The 20,969-nt window shown below is 42.1% G+C and overlaps 1 protein-coding gene across 1 annotated transcript in view; it reads left to right on the plus strand.

Moving 5' to 3' along the window:
- Positions 1-5,159: 5,159 nt before the first annotated feature.
- Positions 5,160-20,969, plus strand: part of LOC118358042 (disabled homolog 2-interacting protein-like) — a 119,381-nt gene continuing 103,571 nt past the window's right edge. The window contains exon 1 of the mRNA XM_035735420.2: positions 5,160-5,604. Coding sequence (XP_035591313.1) covers positions 5,565-5,604 — 40 coding nt within the window. The 5' untranslated portion in view covers positions 5,160-5,564. The remainder of the gene's footprint in view (positions 5,605-20,969) is intronic.

Genomic DNA, 20,969 nt, shown 5'->3' on the forward strand with positions numbered 1-20,969 from the left:
GAGTTCATCTCAGCCTATGCCTCCCTCCAGTCCCTCGACTTCTTGGCACTGACGGAAACATGGATCACCACAGATAACACTGCTACTCCTACTGCTCTCTCCTCGTCCGCCCACGTGTTCTCGCACACCCCGAGAGCTTCTGGTCAGCGGGGTGGTGGCACCGGGATCCTCATCTCTCCCAAGTGGTCTTTCTCTCTTTCTCCCCTTACCCATCTGTCTATCGCCTCCTTTGAATTCCATGCTGTCACAGTTACCAGCCCTTTCAAGCTTAACATCCTTATCATTTATCGCCCTCCAGGTTCCCTTGGAGAGTTCATCAATGAGCTTGATGCCTTGATAAGCTCCTTTCCTGAGGATGGCTCACCCTCTCACCTTCCCCCCTACTCACAAGGCAGGCAATACGCTTGACCTCATCTTTACTAGATGCTGTTCTTCCACTAACCTCATTGCAACTCCTCCAAGTCTCCGACCACTACCTTGTATCCTTTTCCCTCTCGCTCTCATCCAACACTTCCCACACTGCCCCTACTCGGATGGTATCGCGCCGTCCCAACCTTCGCTCTCTCTCCCCGCTACTCTCTCCTCTTCCATCCTATCATCTCTTCCCTCTGCTCAAAACTTCTCCAACCTATCTCCTGATTCTGCCTCCTCAACCCTCCTCTCCTCCCTTTCTGCATCCTTTGACTCTCTATGTCCCCTATCCTCCAGGCCGGCTCGGTCCTCCCCTCCCGCTCCGTGGTTCGACGACTCATTGCGAGCTCACAGAACAGGGCTCCGGGCAGCCGAGCGGAAATGGAGGAAAATGCCTCCCTGCGGACCTGGCATCCTTTCACTCCCTCCTCTCTACATTTTCCTCCTCTGTCTCTGCTGCTAAAGCCACTTTCTACCATTCTAAATTCCAAGCATCTGCCTCTAACCCTAGGAAGCTCTTTGCCACCTTCTCCTCCCTCCTGAATCCCCCCTCCTCCCTCTCTGCAGATGACTTCGTCAACCATTTTGAAAAGAAGGTCGACGACATCCGATCCTCGTTTGCTAAGTCAAACGACACCGCTGGTTCTGCTCACACTGCCCTACCCTATGCTCTGACCTCTTTCTCCCCTCTCTCTCCAGATGAAATCTCGCGTCTTGTGACGGCCGGCCGCCCAACAACCTGCCCGCTTGACCCTATCCCCTCCTCTCTTCTCCAGACCATTTCCGGAGACCTTCTCCTTACCTCACCTCGCTCATCAACTCATCCCTGACCGCTGGCTACGTCCCTTCCGTCTTCAAGAGAGCGAGAGTTGCACCCTTCTGAAAAACCTACACTCGATCCCTCCGATGTCAACAACTACAGACCAGTATCCCTTTCTCTCTTTCTCTCCAAAACTCTTGAGCGTGCCGTCCTTGGCCAGCTCTACCGCTATCTCTCTCAGAATGACCTTCTTGATCCAAATCAGTCAGGTTTCAAGACTAGTCATCCAACTGAAACTGCTCTTCTCTGTATCACGGAGGCGCTCCGCACTGCTAAAGCTAACTCTCTCCTCTGCTCTCATCCTTCTAGACCTATCGGCTGCCTTCGACACTGTGAACCATCAGATCCTCCTCTCCACCCTCTCCGAGTTGGGCATCTCCGGCGCGGCCCACGCTTGATTGCGTCCTACCTGACAGGTCGCTCCTACCAGGTGGCGTGGCGAGAATCTGTCTCCTCACCACGCGCTCTCACCACTGGTGTCCCCCAGGGCTCTGTTCTAGGCCCTCTCTTATTCTCGCTATACACCAAGTCACTTGGCTCTGTCATAACCTCACATGGTCTCTCCTATCATTGCTATGCAGACGACACACAATTACTCTTCTCCTTTCCCCCTTCTGATGACCAGGTGGCGAATCGCATCTCTGCATGTCTGGCAGACATATCAGTGTGGATGACGGATCACCACCTCAAGCTGAACCTCAGCAAGACGGAGCTCCTCTTCCTCCCGGGGAAGGACTGCCCGTTCCATGATCTCGCCATCACGGTTGACAACTCCATTGTGTCCTCCTCCCAGAGCGCTAAGAACCTTGGCGTGATCCTGGACAACACCCTGTCGTTCTCAACTAACATCTAGGCGGTGTCCCGTTCCTGTAGGTTCATGCTCTACAACATCCGCAGAGTACGACCCTGCCTCACACAGGAAGCGGCGCAGGTCCTAATCCAGGCACTTGTCTTCTCCCGTCTTGATTACTGCAACTCGCTGTTGGCTGGGCTCCCTGCCTGTGCCATTAAACCCCTACAACTCATCCAGAACGCCGCAGCCCGTCTGGTGTTCAACCTTCCCAAGTTCTCTCACGTCACCCCGCTCCTCCGCTCTCTCCACTGGCTTCCAGTTGAAGCTCGCATCCGCTACAAGACCATGGTGCTTGCCTACGGAGCTGTGAGGGGAACGGCACCTCAGTACCTCCAGGCTCTGATCAGGCCCTACACCCAAACAAGGGCACTGCGTTCATCCACCTCTGGCCTGCTCGCCTCCCTACCACTGAGGAAGTACAGTTCCCGCTCAGCCCAGTCAAAACTGTTCGCTGCTCTGGCCCCCAATGGTGGAACAAACTCCCTCACGACGCCAGGACAGCGGAGTCAATCACCACCTTCCGGAGACACCTGAAACCCCACCTCTTCAAGGAATACCTAGGATAGGGTAAGTAATCCTTCTCACCCCCCTAAAAAGATTTAGATGCACTATTGTAAAGTGGCTGTTCCACTGGATGTCATAAGGTGTATGCACCAATTTGTAAGTCGCTCTGGATAAGAGCGTCTGCTAAATGACTTAAATGTAATGTAAATGTATAGGATCAGTGGTGACCTGTCATTCAGGGCAGGTTTTTAGCCCCATATTTTTAGCATAAAATAATATGAAAAAAATATTTTAATTTTTTGGGCTTGCCTGTTTTTTGCATGTTATTTTTACATTAATACATGTCACATATCAGTTTGTAATTTGAAAAATATATATATAGCTTATATATACACATGGTCTTTTTGTTTTCTTGAATAAGGCAGCTCCAAAATGCAGGTGTTTAAGCCTAGCTCAGTGCTTTCTGTGGTGGTGGGGCAAGCCAGCAGATAACACGGAGCGTTGCGCCATGAATGGCTCAGTGTTCTGTCACTCATGGGGACAATACATCATCTCCAAGTTTAAGTGCTTAGTAAAGGTAGACATCCACAATTTCAGCCCTTTGGGTCCTTCCATAGTTATATTACAAGTGCCCTTCCAAGCAGGCTCAAGGTCATTGGCCACAGATAAAATCACTTCAATGTAGATAAAATCACGTTATATGTACAGTTGGACTGATCATGTCAACATCTTACTTTCAAAGTCTTAGCTAGCAGTCATCATCATGAATCAAGTTGACAATCTACTGGCAAATCCTTTCTTGTCATATGAAGAGATATTATAGATAAAACGTATCGGTGCTCATCGCCCATTGGACATAAAGATCACACAGCAAGTTGGAAATCGCAAATTCAACAATGAGTCGTTTGGAAGGAATCAGTGGCTAACTGCAAGCATTGCAAAGAAACCACTAACGTTAGCCTGCTATTCAATGGAGTGGCTGTGGTTGTTTTTTACAGTACCCACCATAAATCAAGAGAATGCCAGACTTTGATGACAAAATTTGCCCACAATGGACCTATCTTCACAAGGTGAGTCCAAAAATGTGTTGTATGCTACTGCAATATGCAAGGGAGTTATGTATACTGTAGCTAAGAAAGTAATAGTAAGTGTATGTAAGCTGTTAGTAGCCCATGTGCCTCACCCTAATAATTTGTCTATTTTCACCAATGCAGTATTGTAAACGCATCGTTCATGGCCCGGTGTATGTGCAACCTTTTTTGAACAGCTTTGACAGTGCTACTGATAGTAGTGGTGGCGCTTGGCTTGCACTTACAAATTCCGCACACACAACATTCTAATAGAATTGTGTTTTTTGATGTGTCAAATTGTATTATATGACATTATCTCTTTTTGACACGCAAAGACCCAAACAGCGTTCAATGTGCCTCACCCTAATAATTTGGTATAGTTTCACCTCTTAATTTTGCCTACTGTTCTGACTTGGTGGTGCACATATAGCCTATAACCTGTTTTAGAGAAATGTAATCATTGAATATTGTAAGAGCTTCCATTGTCTGTTTATATGCCCCCTTTATTTATCCTACGGTTCTGACTTGTACACTGTAAGAACAGCCCATGTTCTGAATTCTATCGCTGTACATTTCAAGTGCTGAACAAATAGTTATATTGACTTACGTCTGATATTGCTTGCTCATTAATGTCTTAATCAAAATGAAAGATTGTCTCTTATCTGCTTGTCATCCCCTTATGCCATAGGTTGTACATCTCAATTGTCAGTGGAAACCACATTTGTTTTAGCAAGTCAGCCATATCAGCTATGTTTTTTTTTAAACGGCAGTAAATGAGGCTGAATGAACTGTTTCGCTGCCAGACAAGGCTACGCTGAAAGCCAGGTGTAGCAGCGGTAAGGTGTTGGGACAGCTTTATGTAGGCCTTAACAGTTGGTAGGCACCGTTTGTCACAGTTATAGTGCAATTCATGTATTGTTTAGTGGCGTGTAAAGGCTTTGCTGGCATGCATCCCAAATGTTTTTATTTTGCCCCACCAATATTTACATGCTAAAAATCGACACTGTATAGGATAAATCAAATGCATTTAGAAACACAAAAACTATACAGGCTAAAGGTTACAAATTAGGGGGCATGATTTGTTAACATAATTGTAATCCAAACCCAACGTTAATTTACTAGTGACGCGCTGAGGTTCCAAACTCCGTTTTAGATGAGACTGACTTTATGACCAAAATGATTATATTTACAATTTGTAGTCAAATTTGACACTACAACACATGATTCAGACTCCTATCGATGCCATTTTCAAAGGGATTTGTTGGGTTTTAGGATGCAGTCGTATTCTAGACAGTGACGGCTTGCTGCTGAGTAAGGTAAACTCTACGGTTGCTACTACAGCACCTCTTACTACTGAGACACGGGTGAATCTAGTCTTGTAATTCTTTCACAGTACGCTGTAATAATGGCTAACCGTGACCACAGGACTCAAAATGGAAATGGATCTAATCCATCAATTTGCCTGCTACTGCTTGTTTTTGCTCAGTAGTGCCTTTAGCTGTGCTGCTGCATCACCACGTGTTCATGTAGTGGAGGATCTGGTTGTCGATGGCCATTGGTCAGGATCTCAGAGAACTGAAGTGAGAGGGATTCTGAACTTGTTTAGTGACCATCTGGTGAAAGGCAGATTATAAAAAATGTGCTGTGTCTTTAAGAGTTGAGGAGCGAGAGCTGGCAGTGAGGCCCTATGTTGAGCCCAACTTAATCATAGACTTGGAAAGGCTGCCAGATGTAGCACAGCAGCAGGCAGAACACAGCACAGCAGCCCCTGCAAAACCAGGCATCGCTACTCACTCTGGTAGGCGTGAGACGAGGCTAGGTTTCAGTGCCTCACTCGATTCTACATCCGCAAGCACACAAACACAATTGGCAGAGAGGAGCATGCCTCATTCGGTGCTTTGAAGTTATGGAGTTGGACAACGCGGCCGAACTGGGGAGCTACAATGGTAAGGGCAACTTGTTAAATCAAGCAGACAACCTGTTGAAGTCTGCCTCTGTCCCCGTGGCAATGGGAGCTTTGAGATCAGCAAGATCGGCTGCTCTCTTTGTGCTTCATTTGCACTCATTTCCAGATTGGAGTTGTAGTGAAGTGGGGTTGTTTGCTGTTGATGCAGAATTCCTATGAATCAAATGTTTTGTTCGAGTAGACAGAGCAGATGCCGGGGGGTTACTAATACTGTAATCAAGAGGGTGTTTGACATTACTAGGAATAATTCTTAGTCCATGTGAATGCTTTAGTTAAAAAAAAGTGAGTGGACACTTTTAGCTTATAATGCTGTCTGTACAAAGAGATTCATATAAATATTGTTCTGTCTTAGAATAAATTCAAGCAATCTGTGCCGCAACTGGATTTCCACTCTGTACTCTGTGGGCTGAATGACCCATACAAATCTGGTTATGCGTCTTCTAAAGAATAGCATGAATATTGTGCAAAGTGCGCAGCACCGGTTCAAGTGTGAGGACGTGTAGGAGTCGTTACATTTTTGAGAAGGGAGAAGTAATTGTTTGTCTTGAAAGCTTGTACATGTATAATATTTTCAGGAGAACATCTGTTCAATGAACGGTTGAGGATACATTCTACTTTGTATTAAATACCGATCAACTTAGTGTGGCTTTAGTTCCAACATGAGTCCAGGTTAGAATATTTCCAGAGCCACACTTGGCTGACTTGGATTTATTCCGTTTTATTAGCCGGGCTCTGTGCCACTAACAGTTGTCACGAGAATACCATACCAAAACCACTGTTTGGTCCAACCTTCCTTGGAAATATTAAAATCCCACAACTATCTGCTTCATCCAATTTGAAGTAATTGTCTATCTACAGTACACACTCTAGTATGGGTTAGAATAGCCATCCATCCTGATGCTCAGATGGTCTTCCTCTAGTGTAAAATTGTCTGTGTTCCAAACAACCCTTGATGCACCAGTATGTAATCTAGACACCTCTTTGTTCATGACTGCCAGGTAAGCTTTTTTTTGTGTGACTGCCAATGAATTCATGTCAGTTCCCTGATATGATCAACACATTTTCTTATACTGTTCTTTAGTACGTTAGCGTTTGAATGAGTTTGAAGGGAGACATCAGCCTATTTTTCTATTTAACATGCCCCATGGTTAATGTGAATGCATATTTTTGCATTTCTAGCTTCACGAGCATGCAATGTTGTGGTGTGATGAATAATTCGTTTTATTAGCACTTGCAGGAGTCACTGTCAGTACGAGAATATCCTTGCGAACAGTCTAGAAAGATACTGGTATGGGCCTTTTTGATGACTACTATGGCTGAAAAACACAATCAAAAATTCCTCCTCAAATATGAAATATCGATATCAACAGTCAATTTTTACATAATGCTATCTCATCGTTCTCTAAAGTATCCAGAACTATTTGTTTTGTTAACACTGTAAGGGATTACATGCTCCAGACAGCCTGCATTAGCCCTAGATGTAACACAAGGAGTTAGCATAATCCTGATGACATATCAAAATTGACAATCTGCTTTAGCATGAAATTAGAGTCAACATTTTAATGCTGTGTTGCAATGACGAGTTGACGATTGCCTAGAGATGGGACAATAAAGCGAAAATGATCGATACCAATCACTTATCACAGGCATTTAGCTGATATTGTTCTTTACGATAAATACTGTATACTGTATACTACAGAAATGGGAAGTTTGAAATTAAATAAGTTTGCTAATAATATTACTTAATTAATATTGAGTGATTGTTAAAATGGTACAATTGATGGCTACAACCATTAAATGTAAGTTGTTTAAAGGGTAATAAAAACAAAGGTGTACATTAACGTTATAAACATGTTGTTCTGTTTATCATTATCGCGGCAATCTGTCCATATTGTCCAGCTCTACAATAGCCTATGATGAATTTGTTATTTTAGTTTGAGAGATGATATCAAACTTGATTTGTCCCATGCGCGAAATACACAATTTCACCTTACCGTGAAATGCTTACTTACAAGCCCTTAATTAACTCTCCAAATAATCTAAAGTAAAAAATAACACACAAAAAAATAACAATAACGAGGCTATACACAGGGAGTACCGGTACCGAGTCAATGTGCGGGGGTACAGGTTAGTTGAGGTCATTTGAACATGTAGGTAGGGGTGAAGTGACTATGCATAGATAATAAACAGCGAGTAGCAGCAGTGTACAAAACAAATAGAGGGGGGTGTCAATGTAATAGTCCGGTGGCCATTCTGATTTTATTGTTCAGCAGTCTTATGGATTGGGGGTAGAAACTGTTGAGGGTAGGAGCCTTTTGGTCCTAGACTTGGCGCTCTGGTACCACTTGCCGTGCGGTAGCAGAGAAATCAGTCTATGGCTTGGTTGATTGGAGTGTCTGACAATTTGTTGGCCTTTCCTCTGACCCCACCTATTATATCGGTCCTGGATGTCAGGAAGCTTGGCCCTGGTGATATACGGGGCTGTACGCACTACCCTCTGTTGTGCCTTGCAGTCAGATGCCGAGCAGTTGCCATACCAGGCGGTGATGCAACCGATCAGGATGCTCTCGATGGTGCAGCTGAGGATCTGGATCTTAACTATTGTTGGGGAAGCCTAACACATTTTTGGGAGAGGTTCTCTTCTGCACAGTTGAACCGATCCAGTAAATGTGGAGGAGGGAGTTAAGATGGTGTGTCGCCTTGTTAACGTCCAAAAGTGGAAGTTGCGTCACAGGCTCTCTTTAATTTCCCCTGAAAACAGGATGCATACGGTTGTTTACCGGCCCCGCAGAGGGTACTTTTGGGGAGAAAGAACAGATGTACATACCTCAGTGGCATTACACTTGGGTCCCATCTGTTGTTCATCTTGTCATTTAGATGTCTCCCTAGTAACCAAAGTTGTCATATTCACTGCCAACATTTGGATACAGGATGTCTTACAAGCCGAAAACCAAAGAACCTAACCACTCGGGCGTATTGCAAACATAATCAAAAAAGTATAAAATTGTAATGTGTTGTATGGCGGCTTACAAAAATCTCCCATGTTTTAACTTTTTTTTTAATGCAAGTTAACAAGTTTTTATCCCCTCTTACATGGAAGGAAATGTCTGCTCGGGATGAGTCCCCCCTCCAGATTGAACAATTATTCCAGTGTACATAAGTGTCTGCCTTATTTCTGTGACCAAAAACACACAGTTTTTCTACCAAATAGAAATCTATTTGCATATTGTATCAATTACAATGCCCTCAAAAAACATGGTACGGCTTGCTAATGCCCTTTGAGTTAAAAATGGCAGTGAATCCCAGCAAGGTCTGAAATATAGTGTAAAAAAAAGATGAGGATGACATTTTATTGGGTCCCAGTCCATTTTCGCCCTCTTGAAAAGAAAACCGCTTGCCTCTGAATTTAATGGGATGACTGACTGAACAATGGTGCACTTCTTTTTGACTCAACTTTGTGGGAGTTGAACTGCGTAGATAGATGCATTACGTACCTAGCTTTAAACTGACAGATGTTACATTTCAACCTTTTTTTAGTCTATATTTTGCGATGGTATATTTTGTGTTTCTAAATCCACGTGGTTTATCCTGTACTGTTGTGAAAGCATGTTTGACATGAAGGCTAGCTGACATCTGCTCTTCCCATGTTTACGAAGGTGAAAAGATGAGGCTGCCACTTCTCATTTTTATCGTCATTCTTCGGCTTTTCTTTGAATCAAGTAACAAGTCTAAGCTGTCGTTGCTCGTGCTATGTGCTTCTGTGGTTTTACTTTGGCACTTCAATTCACCTTGAAGGCAAGGGAGTGATTCGACAGATTTTACATTTCTATGAAATGTTTGCAGTAATGATAAGGGTCCTTTTCAGCGCAGTTGTATTAGAGCGGACTAACTGATTTTAGTTGTCAAATATGAAGTTTGACTAAATTATACTACAAGGTTTGACAAAATATTGCCCTTGGTGTGAAATATTTGACCTGTTGGACTGTCGAGATTTCGAAGACGGACGGACGGACGGGGGGCTCGTGCTCCATCTTTGACATATTAACATGTAAAAGCATGTGGGCTTGTGACATTTGAAGTTCGAATTCCTTCGGCGAGGGCTCAGCTAGCCGTCATAACGTCAGGGCAATTTGCTGACCTCACATGCTGCACACAAGTGTCTTTGTCTGTAAAAAAAAAAGCAGCTGTATAAATCCTCTGCCCAATCTTCTCTGTTTCTATAGTCCTCCGCTCAGGAAGTTCTGTCTCGCACAGCTTGTTAGGCCAATAGACTGGAGTGCACCATGCAGTGAGAGACAATGCTAGACTCATAGCAATGGGCTGTAGACCAGGCGACGGCGTCAGACCAGAGATGCAGGCCAGTCCTTAGCCATTTTTCACCCTCCTATTTATACTCATTATACATGTTTTACTGGGTTTTTTTTTGTCTTCAAGAGATCCAGGGCTGGAAGTATAATGCCCTATAGTTGCTTAAAGCCCAGTGGATTGCTGGGATTAAAAATAGGAACAGTTTCATAAACGTTCACGTCTGCAGTCCATAAACAATGTACAAGTTCAGACATACCAGTTGCAGTGACAGCATAGAAAGAAAATTATTATTTTACAAACATTACCCCTCTTTGTGGGCCATGAAGCTCCCTTGTTCAAGAGACTGGATAAAAAAAAAACTTCCCAAAAAACAAGGCCATATTTTTTTTTTAAAGCCTTGTATTATTATCAATCTTATGTAAGTGATAAAATGATACATTTGACTGTGCCTCTTTTTAAAGGGTCAAGCCACAGTTGAAACAACAATAAAGTGTCGTCACTGTTTTGGTAAAACGTAGAGGGGTAGGCCTGGAGGTAATATGTAACCACTCTCAAATTCATAGACAGAGCTATGGACTGACCATCCATGATATCACAATCGCTTTAACCAATATTTGAGGCTAGCACATTTGGTACCTTGGAAGTTGTGGGAACATATGTTTTTGGTTTGCCATTGGTTCTGGGAACGAAGCCATAAGTTTCCCGACCGGTAAAACTGAATGCTTTTTTAAACATTCTGAGAATGGAAGTGAACTTTTCTCCAGTTCTGGGAATGTACATTTTTAGGTTGCAGGGGGGTTCTGAGGAAGGTTCCCTAAACTATTTCCTGGGAGGTTTTATAAAAGTCCTGAGAATGGAAATTATAGGTTATTTGAAGGAAATTAAATACATTTTCTGAGAACATTCTCTAAATGTTTTGAATATAATGTAAAGGTTATTTGGAGGTTTTTCTTAACTTTCACTGAATGTTTCAATAAGACTTAATAAACCTGCTACCTTAGTTTGGGTTAAAGGTAAACATCACTTTTTTTAACTTCATATTCAAAATCTCCAGTACTACCCCAACATCAACATATGTGAAAATGGCTATGTTTCTATGTTTTGTAGTATACATCATCAACCAATTAGTAGACAACTAGTAGGCAATGCCTACTCACAATTGGTAAAGATCACATGAATAAGAAAACATAGAAACGCAGCATTTTCACATGTTGGGATTGGGCTGGAGAAGATGAATATGAAGTTGAAAAATGTGGACTTTTCCCTTTAGCTGTTCTGAACTCCAAGCACAGATGGGACAAATGGAAATGAATTTGCTTAGTCATTAATCATGCAAACACATTTCTTTTTATTTTGGCACGGTGTCATTGAGATTGAAACCTGTGATATTCTGTTCTCTGGCTTTGAAATTAGTCCTCTGCTAGCAAGCCATGTTTTTTTAAACTCATACAAAGCTGTTCATTTTTGTTTATTAAAATAGACCCCATTTCAATGGAAACACTCATTAGGATCAGGAGTGGCCAATTAGTGGGCCAACACACCTAAATAGGCTTGGGTGGTATCCATATTCTCATACCTTCATACCAACCTTGTGCCATACCGGGATATTCTGTAATTGTCAACGGTGGGTGTAGCTGGTGCATGGAAGTCAGGCGCAGGAGAGCAGAGATGAGTGAACATGAAGCACTTTACTGAGGCAAATAGTAAGACCAGAACGCAACAGCGTCACCAAAACCAAATGCCCAAAATGAGTAAGGCAGCACAAAGTACTGCCAACAAAGTACAGGCTGCCACAAAACACCGGTAATACATAAAACGTGGCGCTAACCAGCCGGAAGCGTGCCAATCTCAACAAATAAGCAATACCCCACACAGACATGGAGGAAACAGGGGGCTAAATACACATAGTAATTATGAGACGTAAACCAGGTGTGCAGGAAAACAAGACAAAACAAATGGAAAATGAAAGGTGGAGCGACGATGGCTAGAAGACCGGTGACGTCGACCGCTGAACGCCGCCCGAACAAGGAGAGGGACCGACTTCAGCGGAAGTCGTGACAGTAATACTGGCACTGAATGAACACAATGGGTGCAGTTTTTGAACCCCACAGCCTCTAATCCAAAGGTTAACAATGCTAACAAGTAGATGTAAAAATCCCATAGAGAATGCTAACGAGCGCTTTGCGAACATTTTGTACAGTCTCTGACCTAAACTATTTTCAGGACAGACATCACAGCTCAAAAAGTTAGAAGTATAAAAAAAATGCTACTCGCAGTTTGCTGCACGTACAAAAAAAATATTAAACAGCAAAGATCTAGGAGGGGATTCTCTGCTGTTACCAAGCAAAATTTGATTATGGATTAAGCTAATTAGCTACTAAATTGTCAAACCAAATGCACAACTGCAGAGCATTTGTCACATTTTAGACAGTTAAGTTATAACATATCCAGCTGGCGTGTGTGTGTATATATATTATATTAGTATACTGCCCAAGCTTACACTTTAACACACTTAACAAGATAAAGGACAGAGTTTTGTTGTCACTGAGAACGGAATCTATTTTTTTTTAATAACGTTTAATAACGTTACTAATGTTTTCTTGTGGTTTTTATGGAACATTTTCTTAATGTTCTGAGAACATGACTTGAAATAGAACCCAGAGGAAACCTGTCAAACATTATGCTGAAGTATTGTAATTCCCACAGAAGAATGTTGCTTCTTAATGTTCTCTGAACTAGTACATTGCCAAAATTGAAATGAAATGTAACCATGTTAGAACTTTTTAAGATGCATTCAGTTAAAGTAAGAAATATATATTTTGTCAAGTTCCTTAAATGTGCTGAGAATCTTCCAAAGCCAATAAACTATCCTGCACCATTCCCAGAAAGTTATGGGAAGGTTGTATGCAAAACAACCATATGACAATGACATTCTCACAAAACTCTTAAACATATGGTTCTCAGACTGTTAAGTGCTAGCTTGGTATACAGTGTTTGTTTACATGTACTTCTTACAAACATTGGAGTAAAACAAGTTTATATTTTGGGTTCTGATGGGGTTCGACAGTTGAACTATATTTATAAGTTTATATTATACATACACAGTATAGTGTATATACACAAAAGCATGTGGACAGTCCTTCAAATTAGTGGATTAGACTATTTCAGCCACAACCGTTGTTGACAGGTGTATAAAATTGAGCACACAGCCCTGCCATCTCCATAGACATTGGCAGTAGAATGGCTATACTGAAGAGCTCTGTGACTTTCAACGTGGCACCATCATGAGATACCACCTTTCCAACAAGACAGTTCGTCAAATTTCTGCCCTGCTAGAGATGCCCCGGGCGGTCAACTGTAAGTCCTGTTGTTGCTGTTAGACATTTATACTTCACAATAACGGCTCAGCTGCGAAGTGGTAGGCCACTCTAGCTCACAGAATGGGACTGCTGAAGCGCATAGCACCTAAAAATCGTCTGTCCTCGGTTGTAACACTCACTACCATGTTCCAAACTGCCTTTGGAAGCAACGTCAGCCCAAAAACTGTTTGCCGCCATTGGACTCTGGAGCAGTGGAAACACGTTCTCTGAGGTGATGAATCACGCTTCACCATCTGGCAGTCCGGCGGACGAATCTGGGTTTGGTGGATGCCAGAAGAACACTAGCTGCCCCAATGCATAGTGCCAACTGTAAAGTTTGGTGGGGGAGGAATAATGGTCTGGGCCTGTTTTTCATGGTTCGGGCTAGGACCCTTAGTTTCAGCGAAGGGAAATCTTAACGCTACAGCATACAATGACATTCTAGACGGTTCTGAGCTTCCAACTTTGTGGCAACCGTATGGGGAATGCACTTTTCTGTTTCAACATGACAATGCCCCGTGCACAGATGTCCATACAGAAATTGTTTGTCGAGATTGGTATGGAGGAACTTGACTGGCCTGCACAGAGCCCTGACCTCAACCCCATCGAAACCTTTCAGATGAATTGGAACGCTGACTGTGAGCCAGGTCTAATCGCCCAACATCAGTGCCTAACCTCACTAATGCTCTTGTTGCCTCACTAGTCCCTGCAGAAATGTTCCTAGTGGAAAGCCTTCGCAGAAGAGTGGAGGCTGTTATAGCAGCAAAGGGGGGACCAACTCCATATTAATACCCATGATTTTGGAATGAGATGTTCGTGCAGGTGTCCACATACTTTTGGTAATGTACTGTATCAATAATTTAGAAGTCCAAATATTGCCCCTTTTTTTTAAGCACATTTCACAAGGCTTGTGAAGCCTGCCTTCTCAGTTGTAACTGGTACTTTAGAGAGGGACTTCAGGTCCAGGGTCAGCTTGGGCCTACTCACTCTATACTCTGTCCTCTGATTGGCTCTTCTAAGCCAGGAATGTAGGTCTCTGCAGCATTTGTTCCCCTGAATGCCACAGAGGGAGAGAGTATTTCTGTAACCCAGTACCCAAACAGCTCCTGAATAGAAAAATGCCTTTTCTTTACTCTTGAAAGAGGGAGGGACAGAACTCGGAGAAGCAATCTTGACTTTGTCACGGGTGCTCCTGTGACTGCCTCTGAGTTGAGAGGAGGGGAAATGGCATGGGACATTTTGGATTGCTCCAATTTACTATTCAGCTTTCAGAGGAAGTCACTCTCTCTCTCTCTTCCTTTGAAGTGAGAAATTAGAAAAAGTCCTCTGAAGTTTTCCTTCATCCATACACTTCTCACGTGTGATCTTTTGCAAAAACAAAAAGCTCAGGCCATGTGTGCGAGAGGTTCTCATTTCTTTGTGGGAGACGGACATGCGTTGCAGTGAAATCCACAGGTGGTTGGAATGCACAGTACAGCACAACTCTAGAGTCGGCAATGCTTCTAAATGCTTTGTTTTCAAACCTAGTTTACCGCCGTTGTACTGCCAGTATAGGAATGACAGCAGGTTGCTCTTCGATCATGCCAAGTTGTGACTTCACCACCTGTAAGTCACCAAAAGTGAAGTTCTTCTTTGCAGTATGTTTTGTATAATCCTCCATCAGTAGTCACATTTCAATACTCTGAAACAAGCCACGGAAATGTGGCAAGGCTGTAAGAGCCTTTAGTGAAACCATGGGGAATGAGGATTTATTTTTACATGTATTCTTTTGCTGTTTGCTTTATGTGCTGTGTTGAAGTGCGTTTTTCAAATTTGGTTGGTTGCTGTATGTACATGACACCCTATCTAGTGATTTGTGTGTTTAGAATTTTGTCTCTTGACTGCTCTCATCAATGTACACTGGCTCAGAATCATACTGCTTTGCAGAAACAACAGTTCTCTACCAGTTTACCACCAACTGGCTCGAGAAGGTGCCTCCAGAGAGAAAGTACACCACTGCTTATTATCCTCCCATCAGGGCATTATTTCCGCAAACTTTTTCCACCCTGGGTTTTAGAATAATCCATTCCTTTACTAAACTCACTCACTCCTAGAATCTTCTCTGTGCTCAAACAGAAAGCTAGAAATTTAGCTTAGATGATAAGTTAAAGGAAATTCACCCATTTAGAATGTTATATTGTTATATTGTTTTTGTGCATCTGAGCAATGTTCTATTGATTCCTGGGATGTTTTCACGTGTATCTGAGCTAATCGCAGTTCAAGCAGGCAGAAAGACAGTGTCACGCCCTGACCTTAGATCCCTTTAATTCTCTATTTGGTTCGGTCAGAGTGTGACCAGAGTGTAACTAGGGTGGGCAATCTGTTCCCCATACCAAGCATCCAGTTACAATCCATGGCACAAAGCATCCAGTGACGATCCGGAGGCTCTGGCGACGACGATGCCCACCCGGACCCTCCCCTATAGGTTCAGGTTTGCGGCCGGAATCCGCACCTTTGGGGTGTACTGTCACGCCCTGACCTTAAGAGTTCCTTTTTATTTTCTATTTGGTTAGGTCAGGGTGTGACTAGGGTGGGCAATCTATGTATTCTATTTCTTTGTTGGCCGGGAATGGTTCCCAATCAGAGGCAGCTGTCTATCGTTGTCTCTGATAGGGGATCATACTTAGGTAGCCTTTATCCACCTGTAGTTTGTGGGATCTTGTTTTTGGTACTGTGCTGTTTAGCCCCACGTTTTGTCTTTTCATTTCCTAAAAAACAACCGATCTGTGATGAGTTTTGCATCATATGCTCAGGAACTTGGGGAACGTTTCAGAAATACCTAATCAATGTTAATGCTAATGATAAGATTTCTAATCCAGATGAAGGCTTTGACTGTCTTTTCATCCTAAAACAACCATCTGTGATGAGTGTAGCTAGAATACCATCAATGTTAATCTGAAGATTTTAAGATAAAGATTGTGCTGTGAATAGGTTGTTCCACGGGATTAATATAGGAACATTTAATGCAATGTTGTGTATAATGCCTGATTCTGTCTGGCTCTGACTTAAAGGCTGATTTGGTGTGGGAAGTTAGCTGCTTCATTAGGTGACAGACCCAATGTTAGTCCTGGCAAATGGAGTCCTCAGATTTTTTTGGATGTTGTACTGTAGGTGTTCATTGTTTTTTTGTTTTTTTACCATTTTTGTAAAAAATAAATAAATATAGTTTTAACACGAGAAAAAGGAATGAAAGCCAATGGAGAGTGAGCACAAGGCCTGGAATTTGCACTGAAGCGTAAGCAAAGTTTTTCGTTGGCCAGAGCTTGGTGGAGTAATAAGCTGATCACTGGAGTTTAGAATAATCCTTAATTTGGTATCACCTAATTAGATTTGAGTATAACGATATCCTTCACTGTAATGGTGAAGATCAGTCTCAAGTAGAACCATCTTGGATTTGAAAGCCAACCGTTTGGCTTTCTGAGGGTATATCTCTACTGCATGTATTTTGGATGATTTACAGGCTAATTTCTCACATTGGCCATACTCGACTACTAAAAAGATTGGAACAGCATGCAGACTCAAGTAGGTCACCCAGAAGACAATTTCTGCAGCATGGCATGAAACACCTCTGTCTATATTTCTGGCCTGGCCTCTGCTTTAAACGATGACGGCTTTTGGAACACGAATGATTTGATCAAACTCCAGAGATTAGTTTTGTTTTTGGAAGAGCAGAGTCGTGGAGCATTCAGGGCCCCCAGGCTTTTCACGGAGAAGCCTTTCACGGCAGCAGCGGGCAGGCAGGAGGGAGCAGCACTAGGTTTGAAGGAGCATACCAGACTGAGGGGTGGGTGACTGAGCGTATGTGACATGTTTAAGAGGGCTAGAATTCCAAAGGGGTTTGATCCTATTACAGCTGTATTGCCATCCTCTCCAGGGGCATGAATTGCATTTATGAAGGGGGGAAAAACGACCAACTGAAAGATGTCCCTGTCAAGGCGTCATGTGTCCTCTAAACTGCTTGCAGCATGGCAGGGATGTTTTTAGGGGCTGGAGGTTGTTGGAAAATTCTTTAAGAGATGCATGTTAGGGAGATTACAAATATAATTTTTTCCTTAATTGTTTTTGTGAGTATGAACATGTATTTGTGCAGCATTATTTATGTATTAACACTAGACAGTACACACAGTAGCTTATTACTGCAGTATTGGCCATATACATGGAGTGTACAAAACATATTTTGGTATTGTCCATATGTAGATAATTTTTGGTCATAGGTCCAGGAATGGCTGAAGAACTGCAACATTTGCCTAGAACTAACACTACAGATAGCAATACTGTGTGATTTGAAAAGCCATAGTCAATCAATCAATAATATAATAATTATTTTAGCAAAAATGTTTATTTTTCATTTACAATCTGTAGAAGCTATGAGAATAGGAAGGTTCAATTAGTTTGTGAAGCATCACAGCACAGTTGAAAAATATATGGCAAGTAGAAATCTGAAATGGATGATGTTGAGAGATAGATGGGAGGGGTTGAGTGGAGCTGAAGGGTGGGACTAATAACAAGATAAACAATGTAAAGCATACATGAACTGTAAAATGTATATGGGTTCGGAACTTTTGAAATAGCATAGTTACAAATAGAAATCAAACTGGATGGACATCAGAAATAGAGGAAGGACTAAGAACAAACAAGAGAGAACTATTGTAAAGTAGAGTGTGTATAAGATGTATCGATTGAAGGTAGAAGCAGAAGTGTTTATTAGTTTACTCCAATTGGGGGATCGGCGGAAGGGTTTGCGGGGAATAATAAAGGTATATTCTTTAAAAAAGTATGTATGTCTATATAGGTATGTATGTATATGTATATATGTGTGTGTGTGTGTGTGTATGTATATATATTTACCTAAAAAATATTGGGGATTGGAAATGATGCAGACAATTACATTGGAAGCAACATTCTTTCCGCAATATTAAGCTGATCCACCCTCTTAAAGGAAAAAAACAACAACATTAAGAACACTTCCTAATATTGTGTTGCACTACCCCCCCACCCCCACCCCCTCCCATTTTCTCAGTGAAGCCTGCTAGGCTACTTCAGTTTTATAGCTGAGCTGTGCTTAATATGAGCAACTGAGAAATAAATATAAGATCACTTATTTCACTCCATGCATCAACCACTGTTTGAGGAGCTTGCTCTTGCTGGGAGACAGGTGATATCCCACCCAAACTCTGTATGCCAGGGGCTCTCCAACCCTGTTCCTGGAGCAACCCAGTGCTTATTTTGGGAAACCAAGTGAAATCTTTTCGGGAACATTGATAGTAACATGATTTCGCAAAAAAACACATTTCACTAAACTGTTGACGGACAGCCTCTGCATGCCCAAGGAAGGAATAACGGCGAGATAGGAGATGGAAAGGCATGGTGGTGGATATTCCGTATTGCTAAAGGTAATGTGCCACCCAATTAATTCTGAAAATATAAAACTTTCCCTACTCAAAATCAAATACAAATTCACTATAATTATAGGCTACCTATAAGCCACTCTGCACAAGCAATGAACCAACAGCATCGCCTAGGGCTTTACGTTCTCTCCCAGACTCATGGATAGACATTTTGGAGCCTAGGATAAGGTAATGAGTCTCCCCCAGTATGCATAATAATACAGTCCACACTCAAAGACGATTACTCTAATTTATTTATAATTTTGGAGAATAGACCAATTATGTACCAAAGACATCTTAAATCATTTTAGTTTTATGTTTTTCTGCCATGCGTAATATGTGGTAGGCTATGTAATGTATAAGGCAGAATCATAACTGTATAAATCATTTTACAAAATTCTGTCTTGTCTCAAGCCTATACTTATGTATAAGCTCTATGTGTATGGGTGTTTTGTATTAATCATCACCTTAGAAAGCACTGTCCATTTCATTGTGAAAATGACCATGCTTTACAATCAGTTTCAACTTGCTTTTGAACTTATTTTTTTTCAAATTGATCATTACAGTGAGGTGAGTTTTAAAAGCAGGTACTGTTTTGATGTGTGATTTTTTTTTATTTTTTATTTGTTGTGATTTTTTTTGTTTGTTGATTTGCCTTGATGTCAGAGTGAGCAGAGGGACAATAGAGCCCTGCGTACCAGACCATTAGAACCTGATTGTCATTAGCAAACTGGGTACTAACAAAGCATGTCTAGAGTGTATAAATGGAGATTACCATGACTCAATGGTCACCTGGAATTTTACTGTGGTCATGACTCGTGACTGCCGGTGTCGTGGTAAAAGAGTCGCCGCAACAGCCCTAACCATAACCCATTCAAAGGCACTTAAATATTTTGTCTTGTCACTTCACCCACTGAATGGCGCACACACAATCCATAGCTGTGTTCGAATACTCATATTAACCGCAATAACGGACTATTTGTGAAGTGAATTGAGTATATTGTATGCTTATTGGTCACAATATGGATATAGTTAGTATGCCAAAAGTTCCCTGATGTCGTACTAAATTCACCAAAATACTACGTATACATGAAGTGGACACTATTTCCATGCTTTTAGGGCCCATGGGGCAATTCTTATGAAAACGGGCGTGGCTTCACCATGTTTTCAGATTTGAAGAAAATGTTGGAAAATATGCAGCCAAAGTCCGAAGAAAAGGGAAAACAAATTCATTGCTTTAACTAATTATGAAACATTTTAAGAAAATGTTAAGCAGTGTAATGACTTTTCAAATAAGTTACGTTACACGTTCTATTGGCTGACAATTTGTTAGCTAGGTTATCCTTACGAACCGCATAGCATTACAGCAGTAGGTACCGGTATGTTAGCTAGCTACCTAACGTTAGTTGGATACTAATACATTGAACGTGCCAGGCAGTATTATTAACTATATGCTTTCTAACTACCCAACGTTTATTGACTAGATCATTCTTAGCTAAGCGGTATAGTCGTTGTGCGTTTCAATGGACATTGTTCATTCTGGCTATCTACTCTGATTTCAGAGCATTCTCGCGCAGGATAACTGATTTAATTTACGAATGCTCAACACACGTTGAATATGGCTAGTAAACGTTGGCAAAAAAAGCGTAATTAAATAGTTGCCAGCAGCACAGGGACAGTCACCAACATTCTGGATAACATGAACACAGACTAACCAGCTCTGCTAGGGCGAGTAAAATGGTAAGAGTGAGGTTCTGTCTCATTTGTGTCTATAAGTAGCTAGCCAGCGTTAGCCAGTTAGCTTGGGTTCTTGACTGTCGTTGAACGCTTGCTCTGCTCAACCCTACTCCTTGGCCAAAGTGTCCAGTGTGCGCTCTGAATGCTCCGAATTTATGAACGGACAATCTGACAACTCTGGATTTATGAACGCGCACTCTGGCACTCCAGATAGAATTTAGGAACACAACTGAAATCGTTAAATGTTTAACTAGTCATTTGCTATGCTAACAAGCTAGCCTGAGGTTGCACAGCAACAGCATCAACGTCCGGTAGACAGGCGAAGCTCTAGTACACTCAACTGAAACGATACCGTTCCTTTACAGTATACAAATATGCACTGATACTATATAGTATGTTAGCATGGGTATTCGAACACAGCTCTCGGCTCAATTTTATTTGTCACATGCTGAATACAACCGGTGTAGACCTTACCGTGAAATGCTTATTTACAAGCCCTTAATTAACAATGCAGT

This window comes from Oncorhynchus keta, chromosome 25 (genome assembly GCF_023373465.1).
Source record: "Oncorhynchus keta strain PuntledgeMale-10-30-2019 chromosome 25, Oket_V2, whole genome shotgun sequence".
Taxonomy (NCBI): Eukaryota; Metazoa; Chordata; class Actinopteri; order Salmoniformes; family Salmonidae; genus Oncorhynchus; species Oncorhynchus keta.